Raw genomic sequence first — 15,683 nt, forward strand, 5'->3', positions numbered from 1 at the left:
ATTATCATAAAAATAATTATATATACATAGACTTGGTCAGAATCGTAAGCGTAATAAAATGTTAAATAATTTTTATTAGATAATTTTGTATTATCATAAAAATAAGTATATATACATAATTGTAGACTCGGTTAGAATCCTGAGCGTAATAAAATCTGGTATGTGAAATTCGGACTAAAGCTTGTTAACTAATTTACCTTCAAGCTAGACTCGATTCAGTTTTTCGTGAGTCGATCTCAAGTAGTTATCACATAATATGCTACTTCCTTTATATTTTATATCTACTTCTTTTATATTTTATCAAATACTTTGTGCCAACGCTTTGATAAAAATCTCAATAATTGTGTTACCCTAAAAGATAATATAACATTTCATTTAAGATATAATTATTAATCTCATAAATGAGCATACCATTTTTTAAATCATCAATTTTAGTAAGAATATTTATCAATAATAAGAATTACATTATTGCCATATTAAATGAACTAGATGAATATTGAATAAGCTTTACCCCAATTAATGATCAGTGTATTATTTTACCCAAAATAAGTATCAATTTCTTATTTGAAATTTGCTTAAAAAACCATAACATAAGTATCATTTTCTTAATTTGAATTGCTTAGAAAACCCATAAGAATAATTCCATTTGCCACACATAGTACTTTTATCAATTGTATACCTTTTAATTTAATTTAATCTATATTTTCATCAAAACATATATAATTAAAAAAATATATTATTTTCCATAAAGCTTTTACCACTAAAGAATATCAAACAAAAAAAGGATATTAATTAAAAAGAATTCTTTATCCCAAAAAGAATGAACAAAGTAAAGCAAGCACCCAAAAGCCCATTTACTCCATATTTTCCACCCATAAATCACACCCTCTCACCACTTTCCCCCACGCTTGCTCCGCCGCCGGATCTCCGCCGTGCCACCACCGTACCACCACCGTCACATTTCGCACTCCCTCAACTCAAATGTACCAAATCTAACCATTTCTTTCAAGTCACAAAAGAAGCTTTCCATTTTCCAACAATTTCAAAACATTTTCAAAGTTGTACATACTGCATAACCACTTGTACGGTAAGCATTTCCCCTGCATTGCTCCCATTTCACCTTTTACACCCATTTAGTGAATCTTTACACCTTTCGCAGCTTGATTTGCTCAAACCCTTTTAGGGTTTCTTCCAAATTTCAACACCCATATGCAAGATTCACTAAATCACTCATTTAGTGTGTCTTTTGCTTGTGAATGCTGTTAATCTAACTGGGTTTACAAAAAACGCTCAAAACTTCGTTGAGCTTTGGTGAAAAGAATGATGTTTAGGGTTTTGTTAGTGGTCGTTATGTTCATTGTTCCTGTTATGGGTCAGCTTCCTTCACAGGATATTTTAGCTTTACTTGAGTTCAAGAAAGGCATTAAACATGACCCAACTGGGTTTGTCCTCAGTTCTTGGAATGAGGAGTCTATTGACTTCAATGGGTGTCCATCTTCTTGGAATGGAATCATGTGTAATGGCGGTAATGTTGCAGGTGTTGTTCTTGACCATCTGTCATTGTCTGCAGATGTTGATTTGAATGTGTTTGCTAATTTAACAAAGCTTGTTAAGCTTTCGATCTCGAACAATTCGATTTCCGGCAAGTTTCCTACAAAATTAGGGGGAATGCTTGAGTTTCTTGATGTTTCAGATAATTTGTTTAATTCGAGTTTGCCGGTTGACGTTGGTAAAGATTTGAGCTTGAAGAATATGTCTTTAGCTGGGAATAACTTCTCTGGACCGATCCCGGATTGGGTTTCCGGGCTTGGATCGATACAGTCATTGGATTTGAGCCGAAACTCGTTTTCTGGAGCGATTCCGGCTTCGTTTACGCAGTTAAACAATCTGGTTTATCTGAATTTGTCTGTTAACGGGTTCACGAAGAGCATTCCGGAAGGTTTTGAGGATATGGCAGTTCTTGAGGTTCTTGATTTGCACGGGAATATGCTAGTTGGTGATTTCGATCCTAAATTCTTGTTGTTAACAACTGCTGTTCATGTTGATTTTAGTGGGAATTCGCTTACGACTTCTTCGAGTCAAAGTGGGAAGTTTTTACCCGGGATTTCGGAGACTGTTAAGTACTTGAATCTTAGCCGTAACCGGTTAACCGGTTCTTTGGTTGGTGGTGGTGTGGCTGAGATGTTCGGGAGCTTGGTCGTGTTGGATTTGAGCTACAATGAGTTATCCGGTGAACTCCCGAGTTTCAATTACGCTTATGACCTTCAAGTCCTTAAGCTCTCGAACAACCGGTTCTCGGGGTTCTTTCCAAATGATCTGTTAAAAGGCGATTCGTTGGTTTTAACCGAGTTAGACTTGAGTGGCAATAACCTAACAGGTAACTCTCTAGTTATATTGGTTTTACATTTCTTGTGACTGTATTTTCCCTAATGTTTTTTTTTTTTTTTTTTTTTTATATAAATTTTGCAGGGTCAATCAGTATGATAATGTCAACATCCCTTCAAGTTCTGAATTTATCGGGTAACGGGCTCACGGGTGAGCTTCCATTGGTGACTGGTGGATGTCTTGTTCTTGATCTTTCAAAGAACAACTTTCAAGGAAATTTGACCAAATTGGTGAAATGGGGAAACCTAGAGTTTCTTGATCTTAGTCAAAATCGTTTAACAGGTTCATTCCCGGAGGTTACAGCTCAGTTCTTGAGGCTTAACCACTTGAACCTTTCTCATAATTCACTCGATTCCTCCATTCCTAAAGTAATCACTCAGTTTCCAAAATTGACGGTTCTTGATTTAGGGTTTAATCGGTTTGATGGACCGTTCCCGAATGGTTTAATCTCTATGCCTACATTACAACAACTTCATCTTCAAAGTAATAAACTTTCCGGGCGTATCGAGTTGTTTCCGTCTTCTTTTGTATCCAATGTCTCCAACATTCGAGTTCTTGATGTTTCCGACAATCAGCTCGATGGCGATTTCCCTGACGGGTTCAATTCGTTGACCGGACTTCAGTTTCTTGATATCTCCGGAAACAATTTCTCGGGTTCCTTACCATCGTCTTTGACTGGACTTACCGATCTTGTTTCTTTGGATATTTCCCAGAACCATTTCACGGGTCCATTGTTAAAGAATCTGACGGACGGTTTAACGAGTTTTAATGCATCGTATAACGATCTCTCTGGTGTCGTTCCCGAGAATTTGAGAAAGTTCCCGGAATCGTCTTTCTTTCCCGGGAATTCCGACTTGCAGTTTCCTAACCCTCCCGCGGGACCAAACGCACCTGGCTCATTGAGCAAAAAGAAGCCCATTAAAACCGTGTTTAAAGTGCTGGTGATCGTCGCTTGTGTTATCGCTGTAGTGATATTGATTCTTCTAGCGGTCTTCATTCATTACATGAGGATTTCACGGCGACCACTTTCGCAACCGGTCGGAACAAAAGACGTCCACCGCCAGCCTGCCACCGGAATTGGCGGTGCTGCAGTTGTTTCCGCCGGAGATATAGCAGCTTCACGTAAAGGGTCATCATCAGATACCATTACTGCTGAAAAATTAGGTGCAGGGGCAGTGCCGAGTTTCTCACCATCTAAAACCAGCGGGTTTTCTTACTCGCCGGATTCCGGTGACTCATATACCGTTGAAAACCTCTCAAGACTTGATGTGAGGTCTCCTGATCGGTTAGCTGGTGAACTTTACTTTCTTGATGATACGGTGTCGTTTACACCTGAGGAGTTATCTCGGGCCCCGGCTGAGGTTTTGGGTAGGAGTAGCCATGGGACTTCATATAGAACCACGCTTGATAACGGGCTGTCGTTGACTGTCAAATGGTTAAGAGAAGGGGTGGCAAAACAGCGAAAGGATTTTGCTAAAGAGGCGAAAAAGTTTGCTAATATTAGACACCCGAATGTTGTTGGCTTACGGGGATACTACTGGGGACCCACACAATATGAAAAGTTGATTCTTTCGGATTTCATATCTCCTGGAAGTCTTGCAAGTTTCCTCTACGGTACTACTCTTGATCTTCTCTCGATTCTTAATCACTACGGGTGCTAAGCGGGTTGTGTTCGTGTGTTGGTGGGTCGAACTTGACAGCGACATGGAAGTTTGACCCGAACCCAAAAATTATGTGGGTTGCCATGAGCTCGTCCCATTTACCCAAGATTTTACTTTTTACGTTTTGAATATTAGTACTCTAAAATTACAAATTTACAACAAGAAATACAAACATATATAAAAAGTACCTTTACCTTTAAATTATAAAATTTGTTGTCAGTTCCCTTTTATTTTTATTTTTTAGCATAAACTACTCAACCATTTTACGTTATAAACATAAAAGCACATTTAAAAAACTTATTATATAAACAGGTTAAATGGGTCAACAATCCAAACCCAACACAATTCGTGTTAGGTTCCTTCTTGGTTTAACGTCTTTTTAACATCTGAGCCCCCAACGTCTTTTTTTTCTAATCCTGTTGGCCCCTAACGTCTTTTTTTTCTAACCCTGTTGGCCCCTAACGTCTTTTTTTCTAACCCTTTTGGCCCTTAACATTTAATGGATAGGGTTAGTGTTAGGGGCCAACAGGGTTAGAAAAAAAAAGACGTTGGGGGCTCAGACGTTAAAAAACTCTTTTTTGGACTAAAAGGGTAAAAGTGTTATAACCACAGGGGCCAAAATCGTAATTTACTCTAAAGTAAATTATATAATCACTTTGCGCCTTGCGTACGAAAAGCTCACCGCTTTTTCGTTTTGCGTCTCAGTTTTAGACCTCGTCGCTTTTGTGCGCTTCCCACTTTTTTAAACCAAGGGTTCGTTTTCATGTTATAAATTCACACACCTACTGATTACAGTTTTTGATCGTTTTAAAAGTTATCTGAGTTGATTAACTTTTTGTGTATGCAGATCGGCCGGGAAGAAAAGGACCGCCATTGACATGGGCACAAAGGCTGAAAATAGCCGTTGACATTGCACGAGGTCTAAACTACCTCCATTTTGACCGCGCAATCCCACACGGGAACCTAAAGGCAACCAACATCTTACTAGACGGTGCAGATTTAAATGCACGTGTAGCTGATTACTGTCTCCATCGTCTAATGACCCAAGCAGGAACCGTAGAACAAATTCTTGATGCTGGTGTGTTAGGCTATCGTGCACCCGAGTTAGCTGCTTCCAAGCGCCCGGTCCCCTCTTTCAAATCAGACATTTATGCATTTGGAGTGATTTTGTTGGAGCTTTTGACCGGGAAGTGTGCAGGTGATGTGGTGTCAAGTGAAGACGGTGGTGGGGTTGATTTGAACGATTGGGTTCGGTTGAAGGTGGCAGAAGGGCGAGGGCCCGATTGTTTTGATGCGGTTTTAATAACGGAAATGGGAACACCAGCTGCAGATAAGGGGATGAAGGAGGTTCTTGGGATCGCGTTACGGTGTATTAGGCCGCTTAATGAGCGGCCGGGGATCAAGACGGTTTATGAGGATCTTTCGTCTATATAGGTGGTTAGATTTTGGTTTTTGTTTGACTTAGATTAGGGATTGAACCGGAGAGATCAATGGTTTATTGGTCCCTGTTTTTATGTTTTTTTGGTAATTTCTGAGTGTATGCTCTTGGTTTTTTTCTGGAAAGAAAAGGTTTGAAGAATTTAGTTTGAATTTTATGGCATGTTTGGAGGGAATTTGAAATTGTGGATGGGCTTGTTTTTGTTTTGTGCATTTGGGAATTTGAAATTTTGAATGAGCGTTTGTAATCGATAATAGATTTTAATAATTCCAACTATTAGTCGTTGGCTGACAACGATTTCAGCTTAAAAATAGTCGGTGGTAGTTCCACATTTTCACGTACCAATAAACTTTTACTAACAAAACCTTAATTTTTTTGTCCTATTTTCTTTTTCTGTTAGTAAAGGTCCATTGGTTTACAATATGTGAAAAGTTGGGACCACCACTAGTTATTTTTGAAGTTGAGACTGTTGTCGGCCAACTACTAATAGTTGAGATTATTAAAATTCATTATTCATTGTATTTATATGATCTTTGATCCAAGTAATTTATTTTAAATAAAAAGTAAAGAAAATCTCTAATCATTTACCAAATGTTGACTCTTTCACGAGAGTTACAGGGACGCTCTTCCTCTCATAGAACTCGCTTGATATTTCTCCCTCACGTCCTCTCGGACTTTCTCTCTCTTCCACATCGGTCTAAAGGCGTATACGGACATTCCGATTTGGATGTTATAGTACATCTTGCAAAATTAAAGAAATAAATCCATTAAGTTATTAATAAAAGGAAAATTGGTTTTTAATAAACCAACCTTTGTCCCGTTGGTAAATCATAATCCTACCTACGTAATTGGTATACAATAATCCTACCTATCAACATGTTGGTTCTTAATGAACTTCCGTTAATTATTTTTAACTGAAGTTAGTTTTTAAGTTTTATTTATTACACAAACAGTCCCTGTAGTTATAATTTATTAGTTTTAACTATTTTGTAAAAGAAAAAAATTTAAGGGGATCAAACCCTAACACCCCTTATTCTCTTCAGCCACTCAACACACAGACCCTGCATCTCTTCCTCTTTCTCTGTCATTAACAGCGATCGGAACCGGGTTCGGCCGGAGCTCCGGTGACCCGTGTTTGCCGGCGATGTCACACCACTCGCAACCCCCTACATCTCTTCTCTCCTGCTCACCACATTTACCGGCTGCTGGAGTCATGTTCGGGCCGACCAAACACGTCTATAACCCTGAACCACCTTCACTCACCTCCAAATTGAGCGACCGGCCACCACCGAATGGTGGTGGCGTACGGCGACGGACGCGACAGAAGAGAGGAGAGAGAGAGAGAGAGAACCGGCGTTGGTGGTGGGGTTCCGACGGCAAGTTTCAGTGGTGGTGGCGGTGCTTTTGGTGAAGATGATGGGGTTCCGACGACAGTCACGTTTCTGAATTTATGTTGCTAGCGACGGCGTTGCCTCAGAGTTCCAATAGCCGTCACTCCGGGGGTAAGAACATCTGTTCTTTTTTCTTTGATCTCTAAACGGTAAACAAGTTCTGCGCATAATTCTCTTTATTTTCCGAAGAATAATGACGATTATGGTGACTGATGAAGATGATGATAGTTGATGATGATTAAAACTAGTAAATTACAAGTACAGGGACTGTTTGTGTAATAAATAAAACTTAAAAACTAACTTTAGTTAAAAATAATTAACGGAAGTTCATTAAGAACCAACATGTTGATAGGTAGGATTATTGTATACCAATTACGTAGGTAGGATTATTATTTACCAACGGGACAAAGGTTGGTTTATTAAAAACCAATTTTCCTTAATAAAACATCATTAATATGAATATCTAATGTTTTGTGGATTATTATGCCATTCAAAACATGGATTATTATGCCATTCAAAGAAGTTGCAAATTGCAATGTTTTGGTGATTTACCAGTTAATTAATTAACTTATTTTTTATTAATAGTAATGATGATGCTTTTAAAATCGTTTAATTAACATTGCTAAAGTTGATTATATGTAAAGTTTTTATTCAACAAGTTCTATTAAAATAAATACTATTAAAGTTGATTGTCATCATTTGTATCTACAAAGAATGGTTGGCAAAACTCATGTCTTGTGGTGAAAGGTTTTTATATAAAATTTAAGCACTTTTTGTATTATTTTAAAACTCGAATTGAATTTGAATAAACTATTATTTTGCCTTCAAAGAAGGTGCAAAGTTTTTGTGATGTACTAGTAATAAATGAATTAATTTACTATTATTAATAGTAAGGATGATGTTTTAATATCGTTCAGATTAACATTACTAAAGTTGATTTTATGTTAAGTTATTATTTAATAAGTTCTGTTAAAATTAATAAATATTATTATTATTATGCCCATGGCTTTATAGCCTAGTGGCATCTTGGGGGTGGGATAAGGCTTTGGGACCAATAGGTCCTGGGTTCGATTCATACAAAGGGGTTTTTTCTATATTTATTAGGTTTCCTCCTGAATTGGTGTATAGGTATTGCCTAGTGGAGATGGATATAATCAGGTGATTCTGCTGGTGGCACGATGATACTCCAGTGGTCCGTCATTGATCCAAATTTACCGTTCAAAAAAAAAAAATAAATAAAATAAATATTATTATAGTTGAATAGTTGATTGATTGTCATCATTTGTTTCTACAAAGATTTAACAAGTTCTGTATTAATAAATATTTACAAAGAATAGTTGGCAAAACTCGTGATCTTGAGGTGAATGTATTTTATTTTATATTATTTTTAAGCACTTTTTATATTATTTAATCACTCAACTTGAATTTGTATAGGCAACGTTATTATATTTTCTATTAGTCTAACAACACACGTTGTGGGCATAGAAATCATTGATAACTGGCTCAAAACCAGTAATTTTCGTACTAATTTAATTAATATTTATTTTCTGCATTTAAGTGTTTACATGTCAACATTATGCGCTCACTTCTTATGCAATTGAATTCATGCATGTTTCATATATTAACTATCACATCAAACTATACTTTAGGCATTGCGTCGAATTGATTAGTAAGCTCACCGGTTAGACAAGCTGCGTCAGCATGTCTGCAGAAAACAACCAGACAATAGATTTAGGACTTAGAAGTAGGTCCAACATTAAGAATACATTGAAAACTAAGTAGGTGAACGGTTAATATAAACACTTTCTGGAAGCTAAAACCGACACTAAAAAGTACCCGAAACGTACTCTAAATGCAGAATTCTGCAGAAATTCAGCAAAAACAGCAAATAAACATCAAAATACTATGCATAATTAAGGTTTAAATGTCTAGAATAACTTGTAAAGTGTCGGGAATGAAAACAGTCACAAAAGGTACTTCATATATTGCAAAACTGCGCTATTTAGCACTTTAACCGATAACCGAACGAATAACCAGACACTACCCAAAACACTAAAAATAGACTAGAAGCATTGTTTTAGTGATATAAAGCTAGTTATAATGCTAGAACACCTTAAAAATCATAAAAACATATAAACACACTTAACCTTTCATTTAACACTTAAATTTACATCTTCTACCTTATACTTCCAAAAACTTACACATTACCCCCGCCCCTATCTGGACCGGCCCCAAGGGTGGCCCACACCCTTTCTCATTAAAATATTATGTATGTGTGCTTGATATGGGACATCTTAACTAGTGGTTAATGTAATGTTTGGAAATAAGATTAACCTACAAGACTTCATTTCTCATAATTATCACTTTCAAACTTTCACAATCTCTCTCTCTTCTCTCCTCTATACCTACGGCCAACATAACCCACACACGCATCTCCATTTTCTTCATCATTCAAGCCATTCCAAGGATATCTAAAGTGTAAGAAGGTGAACTATGAAGGTGTGAAGCATTGGAAGTTCAAGGACCTTATTGGAGAGATTTTATCACTCATTTTCTTCATCCTTCATCTTCATCTTGTTCTTACCACTTCCCTAGCCACTAGAGCTAGTAGTAAGCTTCAAAATCTCTATTTCACCTCATGTTAAGCTTATGTACAAGTTACACTTTCAAAGAACATAAACTTTTACAGATGGTAACTTAAAGAACTAACATAATCTAAGTGAAAATAAGTTCTTTTAAAGTTGTTTGATGCATGTAATGAAGTTGTGAACATTGATCTTGTGTTTTTTGTTAGATCCATCATGTGTAAGCTTGTTAGAAGTTTAGATCTAACAAGTTTAAGCATGGGTCTTAAAAGATCCATAATGAAACTTGATGATGAACATAAAGATCTTTAAAATGAACATAAAAATGGTTTTAGAATATGTTTTTTATGGTTTTGAAACCCTAAAACTCATGGATGGTTTACTTAGAAAGTTAAAGTTTCATGAAAAGTTTGTAAAAATTAAACAAGAACACTTTATTTGGAAGATCCTTGTATGTAAAGTGTGGATCTAAAAGACTACACATTTTAACAAAAATCAAGTTCATCGTAAGGTTTTTCATGGTGATTTTAGTGTATGTTACTTGTGAAATTTGTTGGAAATTGATTTTGATGATGAAAAGAAAATAAACACATGTTTTAAAAACATGGGAAACCTCTATTTTTAGGGGAAACTATGTCAAAATTTTTATAAAATTTTGACACTTAGAAAAATATAAGTTTTGGTGAAACTTATTCCCCAAAAATTCACCTAAAAATATTTACAAAGGTTTTCTAATTTTTATACAAAAATTACAAGTAAGAAATAAGGATTTCTTCAAGTATAAGAACAATATTAAGTATGTATGTTTTTAGGGAAAATATATATATTTAGTGGTCACAAGATTATGTGCTATGTGTATATTATGTGTGTTATATGTATTAGTGATGTTAGGAACTTGAAAAATACATTAAATACTCCCAAGGAGTATACTACAAAAATACACATACAAATACTTAAGAAATACACAATGATACAAGTATACCGAAATTACATATAAAAACGATACATAGACAAATACAAAATATATATCAATGTATATATATTTTCTGCAAAATTAAGGACTTGGACAATTATTGGACTTATTGGACAATTTTATATATTCATGGACTTATACAAAATTATTACAAGCAATGGAAGAATTATAAAAATGTGACAAGTGACAAAAATAAGTGAACATATATATATATATAGAAAAAGTATATCATACATTACGGCTTAACGTACTTCACGTACAACAACATGCGTGATTTGTTCTGTAACATGCGTGATTAATGTTTTCAATATGCGTGATTATTGTGTTTCAACATGCGTGATTTTGGACTTTTGAATTATAACGTGCGTGATTTTAAAATGAACGTGCGTAATTACCTGTCGTACGTGATGTACGTTAAGCCGTAATGTACGTTAACCTTCCTCTATATATATATATATATATATATAACAAAGAATGACAATATATATATATACATATATATATATATTGTCATTCTTTGTTATATATATATATATATATATATATATATATATATATATATATATATATATATATATATATATATATATATAGGGGGCTGCTAGAATGAGAACCACCTAGAGTTGTAAGAACCGCGAGAACTACACCCCACGGGTGGGCGTTCACCATGATTTTTTTTTACAACTAGATGTGTGTATTATAAACACAGCCGTAAAAAAAATTTTAAACACCGCGATCGAGGGGTAGTTTTTTACACCACAAGTTTGGTGTTTTTAATTTTTTTTCTTTTTTCTTTTTTTTTTCACCAAACTTGTGGTGTAAAAAACTACCCCCTCGGCCGCGGCGTTTAAATTTTTTTTACGGCTGTGTTTATAATACACACATCTAGTTGTAAAAAAAATCATGGTGAACGCCCACCCGTGGGGTGTAGTTCTCGCGGTTCTTACAACTCGGGGTGGTTTTCATTCTAGCGGCTCCCTATATATATATATATATAACCTAACCTTAAAAATATTATTATTTTTAAGAAGTAAAGTTCCGGAAAGTAATGAAAATCAAAGAATTGATTTTTGGTTAATTAATACAAATATACAACTATTTACACTTAAAATACAAGTATAATTTCCTAAGTATACTTAAATCCAAAAAAATAATATTGGAAACATTATTTAACAAATTACTTATATTTATTTTTGACAAATAATATAAGTGATATATATTTTGTAAAAGTTAAAAATATATTATTTCTAACATATAACATTCTTAAAATCCTACTTATACATACATATATATATATATATATATTTATATTTATATTTATATTTATATTTGGGATAAAAATATATAACAAATACAATATTAAATATAATGTGACATACATGTACAAATGGTACAAGAAACAATACATGCAAGATACCTTAAATCCAAACAGTAACTTGTACTTAGGGATTTACAAGTTAGGTGATTAACATACTTAGAACGTCTATAGGTCACGACATTCAAGTAGCAGAAGCCGGTGCAGCTAGATGCTCAAGACGCAAAGCAGTGAGTTCGTGTCCTCACTTTTAAACGTTTTTACTGTTTTCTAAACTTTGGGGAAACTACATGTACAAATGGTATGATTTAAAACAAAGGAATCATACATAGATCATGTCACGAATAGGGTATACGTAAGCACCATCAATCTAGTTTAGACCGAAAGAACAAGGGTTAGATCTAAAAGGTCCGTGCAGCCTCACTCTCTTGACAACACATAGTCATGGAGTGTCTTGGGTCATAGTCGTAGGGTAAACGATGTAAAAAATCGCCTAAGTTTGGATGCTTCCTATGTCGTCACATATGTTAGTGGCCTTGCAAACCATTAGCGATCTCGATTCCATTTCATTACAGCTTATAAACTTACATTTTACAATTACATACCATGCTTTTACACAATTACAAATATTACATTTTACACAATCTGCATGAATTCACACCAACTTTTGTTGACGATTTTTAAACTTAAATGTATTTTAGGGAATTAGTGGATAATGCTCGCAGGCTCCTTGTCAAGAGATTTAGTGTCTAACCTCCATTGCCAACTTTTGTGGATTTGTTTACTATATCCCACCTTCTATGGTGATATAGGAAGCAAAACCTTGATCTTTGTTTTGAAATCGTGATGTGAACTTTCAAACAATTATCTTTTATTTATGATGTAAACTTTAAACTAAATACTGTACGTTGGGATAATTTAACTTTGAATGACAGTATGGAATTTGTTTTATTTCATGTAGCATGTTTACTTATCGTATGCAATGAGAAGCACTCAGATCACACCTCGGGCTTCCGCCTTTGAAAGGGGTGTGACAAAATCTGTCGTGGAGGTCAGTCTACGGCCACCAAACCACCCCATGCTTGGCGTTTTCTACGGCGTTGTATGTAGGGCGGGGGATTCTTCACTAATGTGGGGGCAATTTGATTGCTGATGTGACGTGAGTTGATTGGTTGTTTGTGTTAGGAGGTTCGTGATTTATTAGTTTTTTTAAAACTAGGTTGGGCCCTTTCCACATTCAACACCACCCGTGTTTTTTTCTACCATACCCCTTGCTTACGTGGATGCCACATGGCGCTTAACGCCCCATCTTCAAGCCCCCTCACACTGTATGGTCTAAGGTTTACACAAATGAGATAGGTAGAGTGATTTCAATACTCGTGATGTCATTCTGTAACTCGGGTCTGATTTTCTTTTTGGCCTAGTTTTTCTCTCTTTCTCTCTCTCTCTCTATATATATATATATATATATATACACACACATATACATATACATACATACACACATAGTGTGATGTTCATTGGGAAACACTAGAAAAAGTGGGGAACTACGGAACAATAAACTTAACATGTTAAATAAATTATAAAAATTCAATTTAAAATGCTAAAAATTTAGTTTTTTCAAAGCTTTTGCACATAAAGATGTGTAGAAGCTATTCCAAAAAAAAAAAATTGTAATTTTTTAACTTTTTTATTGTTTTTTAAACATTTTTTTATTATTTAAGTTTTTCAATTTTATTATTAAAATGCTTTTACACGTATTTATATGTCAAGGCTTCGAAAAACAATTTAAAAAAATTGATTTTTAACATGTTAAATACATGGTTCCCCAGTCTATAGAAGTTTTGTCGTTAAAAAAGGTTTACACAAGAACTATTTATTATTATTATTATGTTAATCAAAACATAAAATAGTTATAGTGTATTTATTAAATATATTCATTTGTAAATTAATATTAATTAGGTTGTTCGTACCTGTGCATTACAGTGGGGAACCAACCTATTTTGGAAAGCAAAAATAACTAAAGTAAGTAAGAATATGCTATTGATAACGATTTAGCTTTCATTTAGATATTGCCACTACAATAACATAAACTAATTACAAAAACCAGAACGAAATGCAAACATACCTGAATGATGCCATTCATAATCTCAATTCTCACATTATAAATTGATGATGATTCACATGTTGCTAGAAAACTATGATAATAAAGCTTAGAATATTTTAGTTATTTAGTCTTATAATAACATTAACCTGTAAACATATCTTTGTACGTAGTTGTTAATTAATGTAGAAGAATAAAAAGCTCATCATCCTTGACCTTTATTTTAAATACTAAATCGTTAGTTTAAATAAGAAACAAATCCATGTTACAATTTGTAACACCCCGTGTTCCCGAAAGTCAAAGTCAAAGTTAAGATTGAAGTCAAAGGAGGAAAAGATCGCTAATAGCAATCTGTCTCTCCTTGCTCAATCCCTGTTTGACTTCTTTGACTGTAGTTAATCTATTTTATGTCTTACGTTAGTTGTATTATGTGGAGTAATTAATTACGATCAAAGTAATCGAAGTATATTTCTCAATACGAACCGCTTTACGACTGTGAATAATAGGAAGTAACAATGCGATAAAGTTAATTAAACGCTAATCGATCTAATCTAATCAACATCGCGCTCGCAAACTCGAATATATGCATTTTGGGTTACTGTTATACGTGTGAGTGTGCCTTATGTGTTACCTGTGCGTGTTTATTTATGTTATGTGTGATAATCAATTGAATCGCAATCGAACTCAATCGCAATCGCAAACCGAATACGGAATAGGGATACTTATATGTTGATATAGTAGTTGGGATTAAAAGTAATTTGAATAGGAAACTCTATTGCGAGCGATGCGCAATCTCAATCTCAATCGAAATAGCAAAAATCATCGCGCCGAACACTCGAATCAGGCAGCTGATCGATCAGACTACCAGCCGATCGAACAGCCAGCCGATTGGACTGCTGTCCGATCGGACAGGCTGTCCGATCGAGCTGCCTGGCCGATCGGCCAGCCTTTACCTCTTTTGGCATCCTATAAATACCCCTGTCATTGTCAAACTTTCTACTTTTGGAAACCTCTGTCCGACCAGCACGCTCAGCTCACTTTTTCTCAGATTTCTCTCAATCCCGGTAAGATCTCGTCCTAAATCTTGTACTTTCTTGATCCACACGCACTCCTACACCTTTCTATCTTTCAAATCTTAACTCTTAACCGTGAAATCATCAAGATTCAAGTGTTCTAGGATGATGTCATCATGGGTTCTTGAAGAACTTCATGTTTTGGCCTCAATCCACCAAGAATAACTTGGATCTAACCGATTTCCACATAAACAAACAAAGATCCTTCACGGATCTAGACATATTCACGGAAAAAGGGATTGAAAGATGGTTTTCCAACTTTCTTTCAACTCTTTTACACTCAATATCTCCCAAACCGATAGAAACGGAGCTTGTGCCGACTTCCTATCCATTTCGGTGGTTGCGTGACTCAAGATCTAGAATTCTATCCACGAGGTTTACCGATTTTGGGTTAAACATTAAACACCGCCTCGAACCGTTCACCAACCGGATTTGGGTGATTCCTGTCCGAACAGGAGAACCAAGTAAAGACGAGGTTTCTGTTGTTTGACTCGTTGTCAAAATACCTCGATAAAACGACAAACAATCAGAACGACCAAGTGTTAGACGAACAGGCTGATCAGGTCAAGGTGCTGACCGATCGGACTGCTGTCCGAACGGGCAGCCAGCCGATCAGACAGTCAGCCGATCGACTGGCCAGCCGATCGACTGGCCAGCCGATCGGCTAGCACATGGTCCCACGCTTAACCAATTCATTGAAACTTGAGTATTGAACGAACTGCTGTCCGATCGAACTACCGTCCGGTTGGATTACTCTT

At 35.4% G+C, this 15,683-nt stretch overlaps 1 protein-coding gene and 1 long non-coding RNA gene across 2 annotated transcripts; both read left to right on the top strand.

Annotated features, from left to right (window-relative positions):
- Positions 1–822: 822 nt before the first annotated feature.
- LOC110923197 (LRR receptor-like serine/threonine-protein kinase GHR1) lies at positions 823–5,673 on the top strand. Its single transcript, XM_022167360.2, has 4 exons — positions 823–1,087; positions 1,160–2,377; positions 2,470–3,999; positions 4,894–5,673. Exons 2-4 carry the CDS (start codon positions 1,321–1,323, stop codon positions 5,478–5,480), a joined length of 3,174 nt encoding a protein of 1,057 aa, XP_022023052.1. The 5' UTR covers positions 823–1,087; positions 1,160–1,320; the 3' UTR covers positions 5,481–5,673.
- Positions 5,674–6,508: 835 nt separating this feature from the next.
- On the top strand, positions 6,509–8,266 carry LOC118489348. Its single transcript, XR_004887357.1, has 2 exons — positions 6,509–6,986; positions 8,004–8,266. It is a non-coding gene; the product is annotated as an uncharacterized LOC118489348 (long non-coding RNA).
- The last annotated feature ends 7,417 nt before the right edge of the window (positions 8,267–15,683 follow it).

Source organism: Helianthus annuus, chromosome 17, assembly GCF_002127325.2.
Source record: "Helianthus annuus cultivar XRQ/B chromosome 17, HanXRQr2.0-SUNRISE, whole genome shotgun sequence".
Taxonomy (NCBI): Eukaryota; Viridiplantae; Streptophyta; class Magnoliopsida; order Asterales; family Asteraceae; genus Helianthus; species Helianthus annuus.

What these genes read in the sequence shown, in the direction of transcription:
- LOC110923197 (XM_022167360.2), top strand. Translation starts at nt 1,321, where the DNA reads ATGATGTTTAGGGTTTTGTTAGTGGTCGTTATGTTCATTGTTCCTGTT. An exon ending in GAGTGGCAATAACCTAACAG is followed by an intron (nt 2,378 to 2,469) that starts GTAACTCTCTAG and finishes TAAATTTTGCAG; the next exon opens with GGTCAATCAGTATGATAATG. An exon ending in TCTTGCAAGTTTCCTCTACG is followed by an intron (nt 4,000 to 4,893) that starts GTACTACTCTTG and finishes TTGTGTATGCAG; the next exon opens with ATCGGCCGGGAAGAAAAGGA.